This window comes from Echinops telfairi, unplaced genomic scaffold (genome assembly GCF_000313985.2).
Source record: "Echinops telfairi isolate 266 unplaced genomic scaffold, ASM31398v2 ScPeMD7_12;HRSCAF=54, whole genome shotgun sequence".
In the NCBI taxonomy this organism is placed as follows: domain Eukaryota; kingdom Metazoa; phylum Chordata; class Mammalia; order Afrosoricida; family Tenrecidae; genus Echinops; species Echinops telfairi.
In genome coordinates, this window is record NW_022103909.1 from 3,364,607 (window position 1) to 3,381,305 (window position 16,699).

The 16,699-nt window shown below is 42.5% G+C and overlaps 1 protein-coding gene across 2 annotated transcripts; it reads left to right on the plus strand.

Annotated features, from left to right (window-relative positions):
- Positions 1-4,666: 4,666 nt before the first annotated feature.
- CERS5 (ceramide synthase 5) lies at positions 4,667-15,077 on the plus strand. 2 transcript variants are annotated; one of them, XM_045287346.1, is made up of 10 exons: positions 4,667-4,837; positions 5,253-5,383; positions 6,079-6,136; positions 7,798-7,848; positions 8,739-8,831; positions 10,276-10,404; positions 10,514-10,620; positions 11,638-11,794; positions 12,628-12,736; positions 14,223-14,286. In XM_045287346.1, exons 1-10 carry the CDS (start codon positions 4,682-4,684, stop codon positions 14,228-14,230), a joined length of 999 nt encoding a protein of 332 aa, XP_045143281.1. In that variant the 5' UTR covers positions 4,667-4,681; the 3' UTR covers positions 14,231-14,286. The 2 variants fall into 2 exon arrangements, with proteins under 2 accessions (XP_045143281.1, XP_004711531.2); XM_004711474.3 differs by lacking the exon at positions 12,628-12,736 and having other exon boundaries at positions 14,223-15,077.
- The last annotated feature ends 1,622 nt before the right edge of the window (positions 15,078-16,699 follow it).

Genomic DNA, 16,699 nt, shown 5'->3' on the forward strand with positions numbered 1-16,699 from the left:
ATAACTGAAACTACATATTTTTAATTTTATCACAAATTAGAAAGAAAAATTCTGTTTTGGCTTGCTTTTTTTCCTTTGGAAAATATAAAGCTTCATGCCATCATAAAATATATGTCACTTTGATATTTGTCAAATAAGCAAATGTCATTAGGGGCTGTCCTGCTGGAACTGACCAGATGCCAATAGCTTTGTCTTTCACTGAACTCTGAACTAATTAAGGGCTATGAACCAATGATGCCAATAGCTATGATGCCAAGGGCTATGAACCAGATGCCAATAGCTTTGTCTTTCACTGAACTCTGAACTAATGAAGGGCTATGGACCAATAATAACTCTAGGATATTAAATCCATTCCAAAGTGTAAGTAATAACATTATCTTGGCTTCACTTACATAGGGAGGGTTCAAACATACCCCTCTTGAATGAGAGAAATCTCTTACTTTTCTCACCTCTCCTAAAGGTACCAGGGGCACCCAGATAGAACTGTTTCTCGTGAAAATATAGCAATAGCTATTACGTTTCCCGAGTGGCAGGTACCGGGCTAAGTACTTTTACATACGTCATGTCATTTCATCTTTAACACAGCCCTGTGAGGTAGCTGCTATTAGCCCTATTCGATCGGTGAGTGACTTTCACAAGATCTCTCAGCAAGGGAAAATCTAACCTCAGTGCATGGGCTTCAGTCACAAGACTACCTCTGGCTTGAAGAAGAGGTCAGGGTCAGGGAGTGAGAGTAGGAATTGGAAAGGCAGTGTTATGCTTTGGTATCTTGAGACAATTATGTGGAATGGAAGGAGTGAGATGCTGCATTGTTTTTTATTTGTTTTTCTTCTTTCTCTCTGAAATGGCGCCAACTCAACAGCAAAGAATGACTGCCTTAATTACCCCCCTCCTTTTAATAGTTTATTGGCATGTATTTCACATATCATACACTGTAACCATTCAGTATTAAAATTGGCACATTTACCACCACCGTCAGTTTCAAAACATTTTCTTGTGTTCATTGTTAGCTCCCCACTTCCCTCATTCTCCCCTGCCATGAACCTAGACAGGTATCAATACAGTAACTTTCCCTATAGTTACTGTATAACCCATCCTGGATTTCTTATACAGACAATCATAAAAACACAAACAAGAAGAAAAAAAACACAGCACTCAACAACAGTGACTAAAACATAGAAAAGCCTCAAAAAAGGAAGCAGAAAATATTAAAAACTGAAACAGTTATAAAATGGGTCAAAAGAGAGATCAAATGATATTACATCTTAACTGCACTACATCTGCCATAATGGGTTTTGCAGTGCTCTCTGTCTGACAGCAAAGCTAGTCATGTTCCTCAGCTATGAACAGAGGAGAGTCCCGTGCGGAGGCTGAATCCACGTTGAGACCCTGCAAATGGATTTTGGGCTTCCACTGTCATCAACAGACTTCTACAAACCGGTGTTCAGACTTTAAAGTCTGATACCATCCCCTCCTTCAGATTTGGGTTTTATTATTTACCACCCTCGGGTTACACAGGCTGGTGTGCTTCTTCCATGTGGACTTAGTTGATACATAGCTTACATGGCTGCTTATTTTAAGACAAGCCTTCAAGACCCCAGAAGCTATTCCTTCCGATAGTTGGGCGCCATCTGGTTTCTTCACCACACTTTGCTCTAGAACCCATATCTTCAGTGATCTCTTCATGAGGGTGAGCATTGAACAGGGCCATATCATAAGAATTAATTGTTCTTGGATTGAGGCTAGAATTAAGTGTGGGCCCAAAATCCATTCATACACCTATGATACTTACATAGAGCCCAAGGGGAGAATACACCCAGTACTATGTTCCTAATTGTGGACACTTGACCTACTTTCTATCCAGCCCTTGGCGATCCAGGTTGTGTGCTCTGGACTAATGAGACATTAGACTCTGTCCTTTCAAGACACCGCTTCCTTCATAGGCCACAGTAGAAGGATTCAGTGTGGAAACCCCACTAAGTGAACTGGGCTTTTCCTCGGACTCACCTGAAATGCCCTCACGTGAGAAGAAACCTAGGACTGCTATTTCAAGGTTATGGAATTGGTGGTTGTTGGACTTTGGTTCGGATCTCTTGCTTTGAGTGTGCTCAATGAATGGTGGCCTGGGACTACCATAGGTTATTTTATTGCCCTCCTTGCTTTTATATGACATGTATTAATGTGGTAGGCATAGTTCTGCCTTTGTGAATGAGTGTTACTGAAAGTTTTGCACTATTACCAGCCCACATTGTTTGTGTAAAATAGTGTCCAGTCACTTAGGTTTGTGTAAATAGTGCACAACTCAACAATTCATGTATTGTGGTCTGGGCTGGACTATACGTGTATCATTTCCTTTTCTCGGTGTTTTAAGGTCTGTACCATTGGCTAAATTGGTGACACTGTCAAAAGAATTAACTTATACTCCTGAGGATGATCTATAATGTTCTCAATTATAAATACTGATGTCTCTAAAGTGAACCAGTTACTCTTTTGTTGAACCTTGGGTTTGAACTGAGCTCCAACAGAGCTGTCATTTGTCAATTACCAAGCAACTACTGAATGTAGATCTTAGTTGAAAATATGAACAGTATATCTATCATCCGTGTCCACAAGGAGTGTAAATAGTGAGGCTTAAAACATTATTGGTACGTAGGGTAAAGTATCCAGACCCAAACCAGATTCACTGCCATCGAGTTGATTCTGTCTCATAGCAATCCTGGAGGACAAAGTGGAAAACTGTGTGTTTCTTCATAGGACATTTTTACAGGAGTAGAAAGCCTCGTCTTTCTCCCTGGAGCACCTGGTGGTTTCAACTGCTGACCCTATGCATAACCCATGATGCCAACCAGGGCTCTATGAATGAAGTATCAGTAGGTATAAATTATGCTCTCCTTGGCCTTTGAGTGAAACTCGTAAATAATCTCTGTAAATAGAGATTCTATTTTCTTTTTATTTATTTATTTTAGAGATTCTGTTTTCCAGAAACAATAAGGTTCTCTTTTAAAGAGACAATAAATTACTGATGTGGCTGACTTTGTCATCTGAAATGTTTCCCTGTGGCTTGGGAACTTTGGTGATTAGATTAAAAGAAGTTTTCAGAGAGGAAGATAAATACGGTTTCTTATTCTCAATTCCTCCCTTAGAGATAATAAATTCTGGGCTCAAATGCAGATCAAGAAAATAGGTCAAGAGCACACCATATTAGCCTCCCATGTTTATTTTCATAATGTGACTCCATAAGATGCTGAAGGATTAAAACTGGTTTTGACTGTATAGATCCTTTTCTCGAGCTGATGCTGACGAAGTCTCTGGTTGTGGGGAAATGTGAGATCTTATGATGAACCAAGAAATAGTTCCCCGCTTTCCAGAGATCTAAAAGTTAGAAATTATTTATGATGCAATTTAAATAAAACCAAATGCACTGCCATTGAGTTGATTCCAACTCCTAACAATCCCATAGGATGTAGAGTACAACCGCCCGTGTGGGTTTCTGACAGTGTAAGTTATTACAGGAGCAGAAAGCTTCATCTTTCTCTTGTGGAGCAACTAGTGGGGTTGAACTGCTGACCCTGTGGATAGCAGCCCAACTTGTAATTCTCCATGCCACTGGGGCTCCTCAACTACAATGACAGCATCACAAAATTGTAGCCGTAGAAAGACATATTAGAAGTCATTTAGTACAACTCCTTCTTTTAGATGATGAAATAAGTTATTTGATTAGATTTCTTTTTTTTAAACATTTTATTAGGGGCTCATACAACTGTTATCCCAATCCATACACACATCAATTGTGTAAAGCGCATTTGTACATCGTTTCTCAAAACATTTTCTCTCCACTTAAACCCCCGACATTAGGTCCTCATTTTTCTAGATTTCATTACTTAGGAATAGTAGATCTGAGACTAGAACTTATTGCTAATTGGCAAATTTTCTACCTCACTTTTCCAGTGTCTTGGTTTCTTTCTTTGGGACTCCTTAAACTTCCACGTATTTCCAAAATACTTTCATTAGGCAGGAAGGATGCCTATGATCCAGGATGCCTGTGTTTAGGAAGTGTTCACTCTAGGTTCGACTTTTCCCTCCAAGTAAACCTTCTTGATTGAGCGACATAGTCGTCTGTCTCTGCTACCCACAGAATCTCAGGGTTGAACCCATGAGTCGCTCCAAGGGAGAAAGATGAGCCTGTCTACTCGTGTCAAGATTTAAAGTCTTGGAAACCCAAAGGAACAGGGTCGCTGTAAGTCAGAATCGACTTGATGGCAGAGTTTTGATCTTCTGAAGTACCTCCCGTGTTAGGGTCTGGGAGAAAATGAGGCTTTCTGCTCCCGTAAAGAGTTACAGTCTCAAAAAAAAAAAAAAGTTACAGCCAGAAATCCACAGGGACAGTTATACCCTGTCCTAAATGTTGCTGTGCATCAGAATTGACTCGATGGCAGTGAGTTTGACTTGCCCAAATTTACACAGGCGTTAAATGTAAGATAGTGACTGAGTTTAGAGCTTTCTGGTTATAATATTGATGATGTAATAGAGAAGTAGGAAGTGGAACGTTTATGTTTCAGCATGTCTGAAACAGGTCGATTATCAAGTCAATGGCAGAATCCAGGACAAACTCAAAATGTCTTGGCTGTCAGTCAAACGTTCTCCTTTCTCCTATCAGCTCCCTAATCAGAGTCTTTCCTTCATGCTTATCGAACCATACTTAGAATTGGCCTTTGGATTTTCTCCTTACAGGTTTATTGCCAAACCCTGTGCTCTCCATGTTGGCATCCAGGACAGTGGTCCTTATCAGGCCCAATCCAATGCTATCCTTGAAAAAGTGTTCATATCTATTACCAAGGTAAGTGGACCAGGAAACAAGGAAAATTCACATGCGGAATTGCCCTGTAGGGTGGAGGAGGCTAGAGAACAAAGTGTGTGTAAGGCTAAGGCTAGGAAGGGATGTTCTTTCACATTTGGATTGTCCAAGTAGCTATCAGGAGACCTTTCTTTCCTCAGGGAAGGTAAGTCACGGGTTCATACCCTTTTGCATTTTGGGTGCATCAGCAACAGCTACCACCATCTCACCCAGCCTCTATCATTACTTAGATAGATAAAAAGATGGGGTGGTCCTGATAGTCCATGAAGCTTAGCTTTTTAGTATCAATAAACTATCGCTTGAGCCACTGTGCTTATAACTCCTTTGCTTGTTCAAGGAATTTGATGGGAAGGTTGTGGGGAACTGGGGTATTCTGACTCTGGCCATCCATCTGCAGTACCCTGATGAGAGCAGGCTGGAGGGCCTGTCAAAGCAACTGGATTGGGATGTCCGAAAAATCCAATGCTGGTTTCGCCATCGAAGAAATCAGGACAAGCCCCCAACGCTCACTAAATTCTGTGAAAGCATGTAGGTGTGCAGAGGGAGGGGGGATGAGGAGGAGGCTGGGGATATGGCAGGACTGAGGTTCTCCTGTAAAAGTTAATTCTGTTGTTAGCACAGCTGTCGTTGGATGTGGAGGGCTTACTCTATTTTAAGACGAGAACTGGAAGATTGGTCACACTAGTTTCTTGAACATGTTTGACATTGCACTAAATATAATTCCATTTTGTCCCCCTTCCCAAAATCGATTGGGAGTGAATTCACATAATGGCATTTAAGTAGGTAGATATACTCACCCTTGTACATTTTGATAGAGATAATACCAACCTGCTATACATTTTTATGGGTAAAATCCTTTTCAAAGAGAAATACATCATTTCATTGAGTTTTTATTAATTATCCTCTAGAGACAGAGCATCATATCGGTCATTGTTATGCAGAGAAAATGATTGACACAATCATCGGGGCATTTGCTAGAAAGAAAAATTGGACACATGCAGAATTAAAGTCATTGTACACTTCTGACAGTGCACTTTGAACAGAGGCTGGAATAGGTCTCTGTATTTGGCTTTTTAGGTAACAGTATTTGTCCCTATGCTAGGAATTAGTCCTGTTTCTCACCATTAGCTGCCTCACCCCAAATCTGCTATCTTGACTCTCGTTTCCTCAAAAACTTTCTTTCGAGTGCCATCTGTATAACTGCTACTCTTTCTCCCATTTAGGTGGAGATTCACTTTTTATTTATCCATATTCTGCTACGGAATTAGCAGAATTTGGTCGGTGAGTCTGAACTTTTCCCTGCTTCCCTGGTTGAGTTCTAGACATGCCTAGCTCTCTAGGGATTAGAATTGAATACCTTTTGTTGTTATTGTTGAATACCTTCAGATCGGTATCCTTCCCTGCGTTTTTTTTTTCTTGTACAATGGCTTTCACCCAGGTTTTTAATCTTAAGTAGATCAATGCCTCAGAACTCTTTCTCTCTAAAATAATGTTAATAGCAGTACTATTAATAAATGAGCATAACAATAAATCTTTATGAGCAATAACTAAATCATTGTGGCCCCCTTAAGCTAGCTGTTGTGATATAATTATTTGAATTAACGAAAATAAAGTTATTTTCTTCCAAAAAAAAAAAGAGAATAGGCAAACACACACTGTGGTAGGAGATTTTAATGTTCTTTTCTCAGTAATTAAATAACTAAACACTTGCACACATACACACAATCACTACCAATGTTCAAGTGCACGAGGCTGTATGCTTGGGCCATAAAATAAGTCAGTAAATTTCAAAAGATGGGAATCCTCCAGAATGTGTTTTGACCATAATAAAAAAGAATCAGAAACCAAAAATATATCTAGGAGATATTTGAAAGTTAAACAGCACTCTTCTAAGTAAGTCATGAGTCAAAGAAAAAACCAGAAAGGAAATAAAAAAAGTTTTAGTAGAATAATAAAATGGAACACATCAAATTTTTTAGATAAAGAGGAGACCATTAAAGCATGCTAGAAGAGAGTATATAGCTTAAAAATGCTTATAACAAAAAAAGCAGAAAGTTTTAAAATCAGTAATTAAAGTTTCTACATTAGGATCTGGAAAAAGAAGAGCACAGTAAGCAAAAAGAATGAAATAGTAAAAAGGAGAGTATATACTGTAGGTATGAGATGCTCAAGGGAGGAAATTAAACTTTATAAGCCTCTAGCAAAACTGATTGAAAAACCACACAATTATATTAACAAGGGGGAAAGTGTAATTACAGATCTTCTTGGCATTGAAAAGATAGTAAAACAATATTATGAACAATTTAATGTAATAGATTTTAACACTTAGATGACATGGAGAAATCCTTTAAAAGAATAATTAATTAGTAAATTTCTTTACTTTGATTGTGTTAAACCCCCCACCCCCCCAAAAAAAAAAAAAAGACATGGAAATTCCATTAGACTAATACTTTTGACTTTGGAGCCTTAGGTTGGCATGGAAATCTCACTTTGGTTGTCAAGTAGGATCACGTCTTCTCTTATTGGATGTTAGTGATGTTTCCTAAAACTACTAGACCTCTTTTTTCTTATTTATCTTAAAGCATGGCTGTTTCATCTGTACTACCACTTTCATGTTCTAGAAGAAAAATCTAGCCAGTTATGGATCCTTTAATACTTAGCCCTTTTTGCACAGTGGTACTGCATGCCAGGGTTTTCCAGGATTGCTGCAAGCTTTCACAAGCAGGTTGCCAGATACCTCTTGGTAGAGCTGTACTGCCATCCATTTGGCTAGTAGCCAAGTGCTTACTGATCCTTCAGGGAGTCCTAAAATCTAGCAAAGTGGATTCCTTCTTATTCCCATTCTCTTTTGCCCTCAACCTAAACAAAGGGGGATTGTATGTAGGGTAGCTTTAGACCAGGTGAAGATCATGAAGGCTGACCCAAATTCTGTTTTCTCGTAGACACCTTGGTTCTGGGACACCCGACAGTGTTGGCATAGCTATCCATATCAGGTAGGCTCCGAGCCCTTTCAAGCAGGGGGGTGCTGTGGTGTGGGGTGGGGTATGTGTATATAAGGTGAGTTAAGGAAAGTGGATGCCAGTCTCAGGACAGGTGGTGGCACATTGGTGTTCTTGAAGGATTATGGGCTGAATTCCTTTGAGTCATATTTCCAGATTGTCTATTTTGGGGGGATATGGCAGTAAACTCCAGTGATCTTTTAGTCCCAGCATCTTTTTTATTCACTCTAATTGGATTGGGGATGGGGTGGGCACTTAATGAGGTGCTTCCTGGTTTAGTGTCCCTTTCGAATCAAGAGTAACTTGATATCCCTTTAGAGCAGGGTTGGGGAACCTTTTCTAAGGACCATTTGAATATTTATAGCATCATTCATAGGCCATACTGGACAAACATTTAATGAACTTACCCCTAATGGCCCTGGAATGGCTTCTCTTTGGTGAGGCATGAGATCTTAGCTGGTGTTGATGATATCGAGGGCCTTATATGGACAGCCTGAGTTCCCCGTCCTGCCTTAGAGCATCTAAGTTCTGGTGTAAACTAGAAATAATGTCAGGGAACAGCTAAAAGGGTTAAAGGACGAAAGGCTGCCGTGTAGCTGACCCCCTGCGAAGCACTGATTGCCCAGGGTTCTAGACACACTGGTTTTTCTGCTTGTGTCGTGGTATGCGTTCACCTTCTCTCTGAAAGATGGAAGCCTGAGATGTCTATGCGGGTGGACCCAGGGAGGAGGTCTGAGTCCCCACATCAACCCAAAGTCTCTGTCACCCGTGGATTTGGGGAGCTTGGGGGGGGGCGGGGTCATTTGGGGTTAGATCTTTCAAAAAAAGAAGTGCAGAGATAGGTGGGGTAGTCATAGGTTTAACTCCTTTTTTCTTTTTTCCAGCCTCTCACTAGTGGGCTTTATTACTATTATATCATGGAATTGGCCTTCTATTGGTCTCTTATGTTTTCTCAGTTTACAGACATTAAAAGAAAGGTAAGGACCCTGGCTGCCTTAACTCTCTAATAATTGCTTCCTTCTTTCTAGCAACCGACTGAAAGAGGAACAAAATAGGTTAAAAGGAGTCATCAGCTCTTTGTAATGTTCCCAGAAATTAGTCTTAATAAAGTATATTGGGGGCATTCAAGACAACCCAGACTGAAAATGATTAGCCAGCAGTGAAGCATGCCCTTTTCCACAGTCTTCTCCAGTGTTCCTACACTTGTCAAAGGCTAAGAAACTAGTCAGAACTCGGGATTAGCAAGGCCTGGTTCAGAAAAGGGTCTTCTTCCAGGACGGCTATACCTGCCTTTGTTTGCCTGTAGGGACTCACTCTGTTCTCCCTTCTTGTTGGCCCCACTTCTCAAAGAATGCCAGCTTGAAGGAGTTGTAAGTGATTTAATTTATACTCTTCCTGCCATTATTTAGGAAACAGGATTCAAAGAAGTGAATTGCCTTGGACACATAGTGACAGAGTTTAAAGTGACTTCACAGTTTTTCATAACCAGATAGAAAGGGTAGAATCTTTACCTTTTCATTACTATCCACCTGACAAAATATGTGGATGTGGTTCCAGCCACTCTGACCCGGAGTCATTGTTAACTTGTGGTTGTCTTTGGTAAAGAAAGCCCGCATTAGCATTTCTTGAAATGAATCTGGGTCATTAGTTGCTGTTTAACCTAGAGGTTTGATACTTAATTCAGAAACTTTTCGCCTTCTCTGGTCATGAAACACAGGTTCCCCTACTTGGTAAAATGTTATGATAATATGTTTTTAAATCGAATTTAAGTTATAAAACAGAACAATAGAATATATACCTGTGAGCCACTCACCCAATTTAAGAATCAAGCTATATTAACACTATTGTATCTGCCTGTGGGGGGCCCAGACTTTTTCATCCTTCTGTCTCTGACCCAAATTCCCCTGTTCCCTCCCACCCTCTACCCCTCACTGGCCTGAGAAAATTTTATAATTCAGGTTGAGATTGCCCCAGGTCCAAACTGAGCTTTACATCTGAAAGCAGCAGTGCTTCCATGAATACAGATTATTTAGCTACTGTGCATTTCTTCTGAATTTTTTTGGAAAGGCAGTAGCTTTGCCCTTCTACAAATCTCTCCTTTCTGTTATAACACTTTGGCGAAAATGTCTTTCATCAGAGCAGAAAGGCTCTCTAAGGGCTGTCTGTGCTGAAGCCACCTGGAAAACGTCATCCCCAAGCATGAACTCAGCTCCCATGTGCCGCATGGCCTGTGTCTATCAAAGAAAGAGGGCTCCGTAGTCAGAGGCTCTGTGGGGAGTGATGGGCTACATTTTAGGCAGTCGTAAGAGAGAGCAAAAGGGCAGTTTGAAGGAATGGGCTCTGACCAGAGATCGTTCGGAGTTAGGTAGCAGCCCTGGCGCTGTGCCTTTACTTGCCTCTCTGATTTCCATCCCTTCCTAGGACTTCTTGATCATGTTTATGCATCACTTGGCCACTATTGGGCTCATCACCTTCTCCTACATCAACAACATGGTCCGGGTGGGAACTCTGGTCATGTGTCTACATGATTCCTCAGACTTCTTGCTGGAGGTAAGACACAGCCCCTTATTTCTCATACCTCTTTCTCTCCTTCCCAGCGTCCCATGTGAAAACTGGCATTCTCCCCTCCCCCCATCAAATCTCCTATTTCTTTTCCTAGGCAGCCAAGCTGGCCAATTATGCCAAGTATCAGAGGCTCTGTGACACCCTTTTTGTGATCTTCAGTGCTGTGTTTGTGGTTACTCGTCTGGGGATCTATCCATTCTGGTAAGTGCCTGAGCTGTTGCACTGTGATAGGTGTATGGCTAATGAGTTCTTCTGGCAGTTTAGGGAAGAGAATTCCACAAACCCTGTGACCCTGTTTGTCTTGACCCTGACCTGAACCTGAATGAACTCACACAGGAGCGTAGCTGCCCTGCTCAGTAGTTCTAGCAAGGTTGTGATCCAGACTCAGAGTCCCCACTCCATTTGCGTCTGTCATTCCTGATTCATCTTGGAGGAGCAGTTCGCATTTTATGCCAGAGTTGCAGTTTTTGCATTTGGGAGATGGGTTGGGGCGCCTTCCTTTGTACTGATCAAGGAGAAAGATGAAGCTTTTACAAGTTGAGAAACTCAAAGGGGCAGTCCTAATCTGCCCTATATATAGGATTATTGGGAGCCAGAACCAACTCAGTGTCAGTGAGTTCTCATTTGTTTCTGTACTGAATTTTGTACACAGAATTCTCAGATTCTTCTTTACCTGTATCCCTATTCTACACCCTCTTCAATATCCTGGCCAACTCTAACTCTCTCTCTCTCTGTCCCCCTCCCTCCCCCTCTTCCCCTCCTACCCTCCCTCCCTCATAGGATTATGATCCTGCTACTGTCCCAATTTTGTGAATTCTGGGTATTTAAAGTAATTGATGAGACTTACTACATCAGTTCTGAATATTCAAATGTCTCCCCTAGTCCTTAAAGATAAAGAGCCCCGGTTGCATAGTGATTACAGGCTGAGGAGAAAGGTGAACCTTTCTGCTCTCTTAAAGACGTACAGCCTCAGAGAAGAGCTCTGCCCTAGAGGGTCGCAGAATCCACTCAATGTCACTCACCAGTGGTCCCTCAAGATAGAAAGTGCCATAGCCTTCCTTCCTTGATTCCTTTTCACGACGGATGATCGTCCTTAGAACTTCAGCTGATGCAAGATACGGCGGGAAATACACACAGGCCTATTTCCCAGGAATCCGGGGCCATCCCAGCCTACCTGGATTTGACTCTAGAATCTGACCTTTGACTTCCCTCTTCCAGGATTCTGAACACGACCCTCTTTGAGAGTTGGGAAATTATCGGGCCTTATCCCTCCTGGTGGCTCTTCAATGGCCTTCTCCTGACCCTACAGGTTCTGCATGTCATCTGGTCCTACCTAATTGTGAGAATTGCTTTCAAGGCCTTGATCCGAGGAAAGGTAAAGATGAACAATGTTTCTGTCTTTGGGCTTTGTGTGGGAAGCCAGTAGACCATCTCTCTCCATCTCACGTGGGGAGCTTGAGTTAAGAATCAGACTAAACGAAAAACTTAAGGCTACAGATTTTTCTCCAGATTTATCTAAGACATGACTTAGATATCAAAGCAATGGTACCCTGCCCCTTAGGGAATGGCTGCAGATTTAAGAGCAAATATGGTCAAGCATTTGGGAGACAGCCTCAGCTGTTTTGCAACCCTTACCTACCTAGATGTTTTCACTTGTTAGCATGGGAACTTTGTTTCAAAGGAAATCATTTGCATAACTGCAAGGTATTAACTGTGACAGCAGAGCTGTTAGGTTGATTTAGCAGGTATGGTAGTTCACAAGCCACCCAAGGTGACCACACTGTCATGTTTCAGCTAAGCACCTGCCTCACCCCATTGTTGTGAGGCAAGTGTCTAAGCAAGGTAGCTAGCTTTTCAAATACCAATTTTGTATCAAAAGACCTCCCCCTTCCCTCAAGAAAAAAGATGCTGTATGATGAAACTAACAGTTGGATTCTGCAAGTTCAGAAGCAGTTTAACCCAAGTTCAGAAGCAGATTGACCCAAGAACTTGGGGGCTTTGGCCTCCAGTGATACAGAATACCAGGGCAAAGAAGGTCTACTAGAAGGGGGCACTGGTTCTAGGACAAAAGGATGGAGTGTTGCCCAGAAAGACATGATCTCTTGTGTCGTCGTTCCTTCTGGCTGCGATGGGTTTCAGAACTTGCCTGGGCATCTTGCTGTAGCTACCGGACATCTCTCGTCTCTCCTGCTTTTCTTTCCTGACCAGGTGACCTCCCCCGGAAGGATTAGACCCAGGCTCTGTACCCTCCACTCTTTTCTCACCTCTTCCCTTTTCTCTATGCCTGGCGGGAGCTGGACAGGCTCATCTCTTGCATGTAAGTGCATCTGTGCTTCTAGTATTCAGGGAAGCATGTTATCTGAATGTGGTCCTCTTCCTTTCTGCTCTCCTTCCTGCCTCCTGTTTGTCTCAGAGTAGGCCCTCTCACCTGACCTTGTTGACTGCCAGATTCTCTTCCTCAGTTTGAGACAAGTTGAGACTTTTGTTTTTTCAAGCCTCCCTTTCTTTAGTGTAAATCTTAGGAGCCTTGGTAGCACTGTCTGGTAAGCATTGGGCCGCAAACCGCAAGATCAGTGACTCAAACCCAACAGCTGCTCTGTGGGAGAAAGATGAGGCTGTCTGCTCCCATAAAGACTTACAAGCCTCGAAAGCTCTGTATCAGCGGTTCACAACCTGTGGGTCGCGACCCCTTTGGGAGTCAAACGACCCTTTCACAAGGGTCGCCTGATTCATAACAGTAGAAAAATTACAGTCATGAGGTATCAACGAAAATAATTTTATGGTTGGGGGTCACCACAACATGAGGAACTGTATTAAAGGGTCAGGCATTAGGAAGGTTGAGAACCGCTGCTCTACATAGAATTGGACTCAAGTCAATGGCAGTGAGTTAGTTACCTTCAATCTACAGATACTGCCCCCTGGTGGAAATGTGCTAAAGATCAAGTAACCAATAACTCATCTCCGTTCAGAGGCTTCGGATCTCAGAGCTAATCCAAAACTAATGGTCCCCTCCTTGGCAACAGTACTTGCAGCTTTGCTCTCTTTTCAGCATAACACCCCTCCTTCTGCAGACTGTGGTAGAGAATTTAGACTAGTTTTCCATAAAATACAAGATAGTTTGGATTGGGGAATCACTCTTCTAAGACAAACTCTTTATTTGAAAAGACGAAATAAAAAGCTGAGGTGAAAATTCACCAATGGAAGCATGATCGGGCCCAGGATTTCTCCTTACCATACCATGTACAGTAGTATCTCAGGGATGCTGAAGCGGTACAAGAGAAGTGAGCACCCTGCTGTTGGGAAAGGGAAGAAGGTTGTTGAGGGCAGTAGCAGTGGCTGAGCAGAGAATAGTCAACTACTGAAAGAGACCCCAAATTGAATCCGCCTGGGTGTAAAGCAAAGTTCAGGATAACCACTAAGACTAACTGCAGGGGCAACAACACAGGCATCCTCTGTGTCGGCCTTTTTTCTGCATTGAGGAGGATGAAGAGAAGGGGTGAGGAGTTCCCTTCAGGGCTAGACTGAAGACTGTGCGTGATCTCTTAGGCTGGTCCTGAAAAAGACACCCCGCCTCCAAAGCAGCTCCACGTCCAAAGAAAGGACAGCCCGAGGTAACAAGAGGCCATCAGAACCCAGCCAGAGGGAGTCCAGAACAGCAGCCACAGTGCAGACGGCACCAGGAAGTAGACCAGAGCACAGGCAGAACGCAAACATAGCCTGTGCGGGCTCAGACTTTCTTAGAGTAGGGAGCTCCAGAAAAACACGGTCCTTAGCTTTTCTGCCTTTGGTCCCAACCCACCCAGGTGTCTAAGGATGACCGCAGCGATGTGGAGAGCAGCTCAGAGGAAGACGACGTGACCACCAGCACAAAACGCCCCTGTGGCAGCAGCTCCCACAATGGTGCCAATCGGGTGAATGGTCACATGGGCGGCAGCTACTGGGCTGAAGAGTGAGACGGTTGGTATGGGGACTTCGGCACACATGGACTTGCAGGGCCACTGGCCGCCTACTCTTCTCAGGCCTCCCCTCACCTTGACCAGGGGAACTCCAAACACTGAGGAGAATCAAGCAAATCTTTTCACTTAAAACAAAAACAACTCTGCCATTTTGTATTTAATAGCCTCCGGTCCTTTTAGTAATGGTGTGTGTGTGTGTGTGTGTGTGTGTGTGTGTGTGTGTGTGTGTGAAGTTCATCGCCTGGCTAGGGGCAGATTTCTGGACTGGTCCACCAGGGCTTTGAGTGGTCCCCATTGCCCTAACCTCAGCCCCAGATTCTGTCTGCCTCCTGAACAGTGCTGGCTTGGGACTAGCCCCTCCCTATTGCCTATGGACCGTCTGAATGAAGCAGCCAAGTCCAGCTTCAGGTTTCTGCACTGTTTCTCCCTCGGAACTGGAGCCTGTCACATGACGAAGTTGTATAGAAACAGAGAATCATGGATGGATGGATGGCCAGGACTGCTGTGGCCCCTAGCTGGACCCCCTGCCTACCATGTGGTAGTGACAGGGACAGCTGCTGAGACCCTGCTGCTTTACTCAATGGTACACAGGGAGGGGCTGGGAGAAGTGCGGGCGAGGGGAAGACAACAGCCACTGGGTGAGCTGTGAACGGTTTTATACTGTTGTTTACTCTTCTGTGATTAAAAGTGCTTCACCCTTCCTGTAGTGTCTCAAACTGACTCTTTCCCCAATCCCCTAAGTACGTATCTGAGTAAGAGTCTTTTCAAAGGTCTGGTTCTAGAAGCACTGCCGATACACATTTTTCTTCTGGAATGCATGCTGACAAAAGTCAGCCAGAAAGTCTACATTAAAGGGTTTTTGTTTGTAAAGAAAAGGTACACATATATAGTCACTTTTTTCTTTAAGCCCTAAGATGTAGGCTCTCACAAGGAAAACCACTGAGCAAGTGTAAATATGGCTATCATGTCTATCAAAAGACTGCTTGAAGAGTATGTAGTTTGACGGATGTTTTTCTTGTTTGACCAAGTCCTGATACTGCCCTTAAACATTTTAGGTTGAGTTTCATGACTGAGCAGATACCTCTCTGTCAGTTCTGTTTTCTCTTAGACCATAGAAAAGCAATCTACCTAATCCAGGTTTCTCTGTAATTGAGGTCTGGGCAAAATTACCAGTAGTGTGATTCATCTCCCAGAACAATTTTCCATGATGATTATATTAATCATATTCATACATGCTTGTGTACATCAAAAAGACATGGATTACATCAAGACTTATCAGAGGGGGCATAGAAAACAAAAGAAATGTTATTTTAAAAAAAGAGATATACACTAGACCATCGGTTCTCAACCTGTGGGTCGCAACCCCTTTAGGGGGTCGCCCGATTCATAACAGTAGCAAAATGACAGTTATGAAGTAGCAACAAAAATAATTTTATGGTTGGGGGTCACCACAACACAAACTGTTATTAAAGGGTCACGGCTTTGGAAGGTTGAGAAGCACTGCACTAGACTAGTTCTTGATACTATTGGGTTATTGACCATACTAAAATTACCTTACTGATTTTCTAGATTTTAATTTGACTAATTGCAAGGCTTGGGAAAATTAAGTTCCAAAACATCTTTCACAGTCATTTTGTCAGGAAGATTAGTTAGACTGGGATTTTACCTTAAGTTCCTCATCTTGCCACATTCTTGAGCTGGCTAGTCGTTGTGAAATGAGACGGAAATGCTGTTGAAAGCATACAAACCCCACTGCCGGCCAGATGGTCCCCCTCCCAGCAGCTCCACAGGCTAGAGTAGAAGTGCCCCGTGGAGTTTCTGCAAGCAGGCTGCCACATCTTTCACCCGCAGAGACATGGTGGGTTCATCAAGTGATATAATAATAAAAATAATAACTGACACTTACATAGCAGACACTGTATTAAGCACATTACATATGGTTAAATTGAGGCAAAGAAAGGTTAACTAATTCATGGTCAAACAGCTAGTAAATATTCCAACCCAAGGTCTAAATCACTTTCACACCTCTTTTTTTAACTCTTCTTGTTATTTATTTGTTTGTTTGTTTGTTTGTTTATTTCATTGGCTACAGTCCCCAAGATGTAACATTACTTATCCCATGCACCCCCTGTACTTACTAGTTTTCTTCCTTCTTTACTAATGCTTCTGAGCTGTTTCCTTGGGCAAATACTGCCCTTTCAGTCTCAAATAGTTGTTGTTTTTTTATCGTTTTATTAGGGGCTCATACAACTCTTATCACAATCCATACATACATCAATGTGTAAAGCACATTGTACATTCATTGCCCTCATCATTCTCAAAAC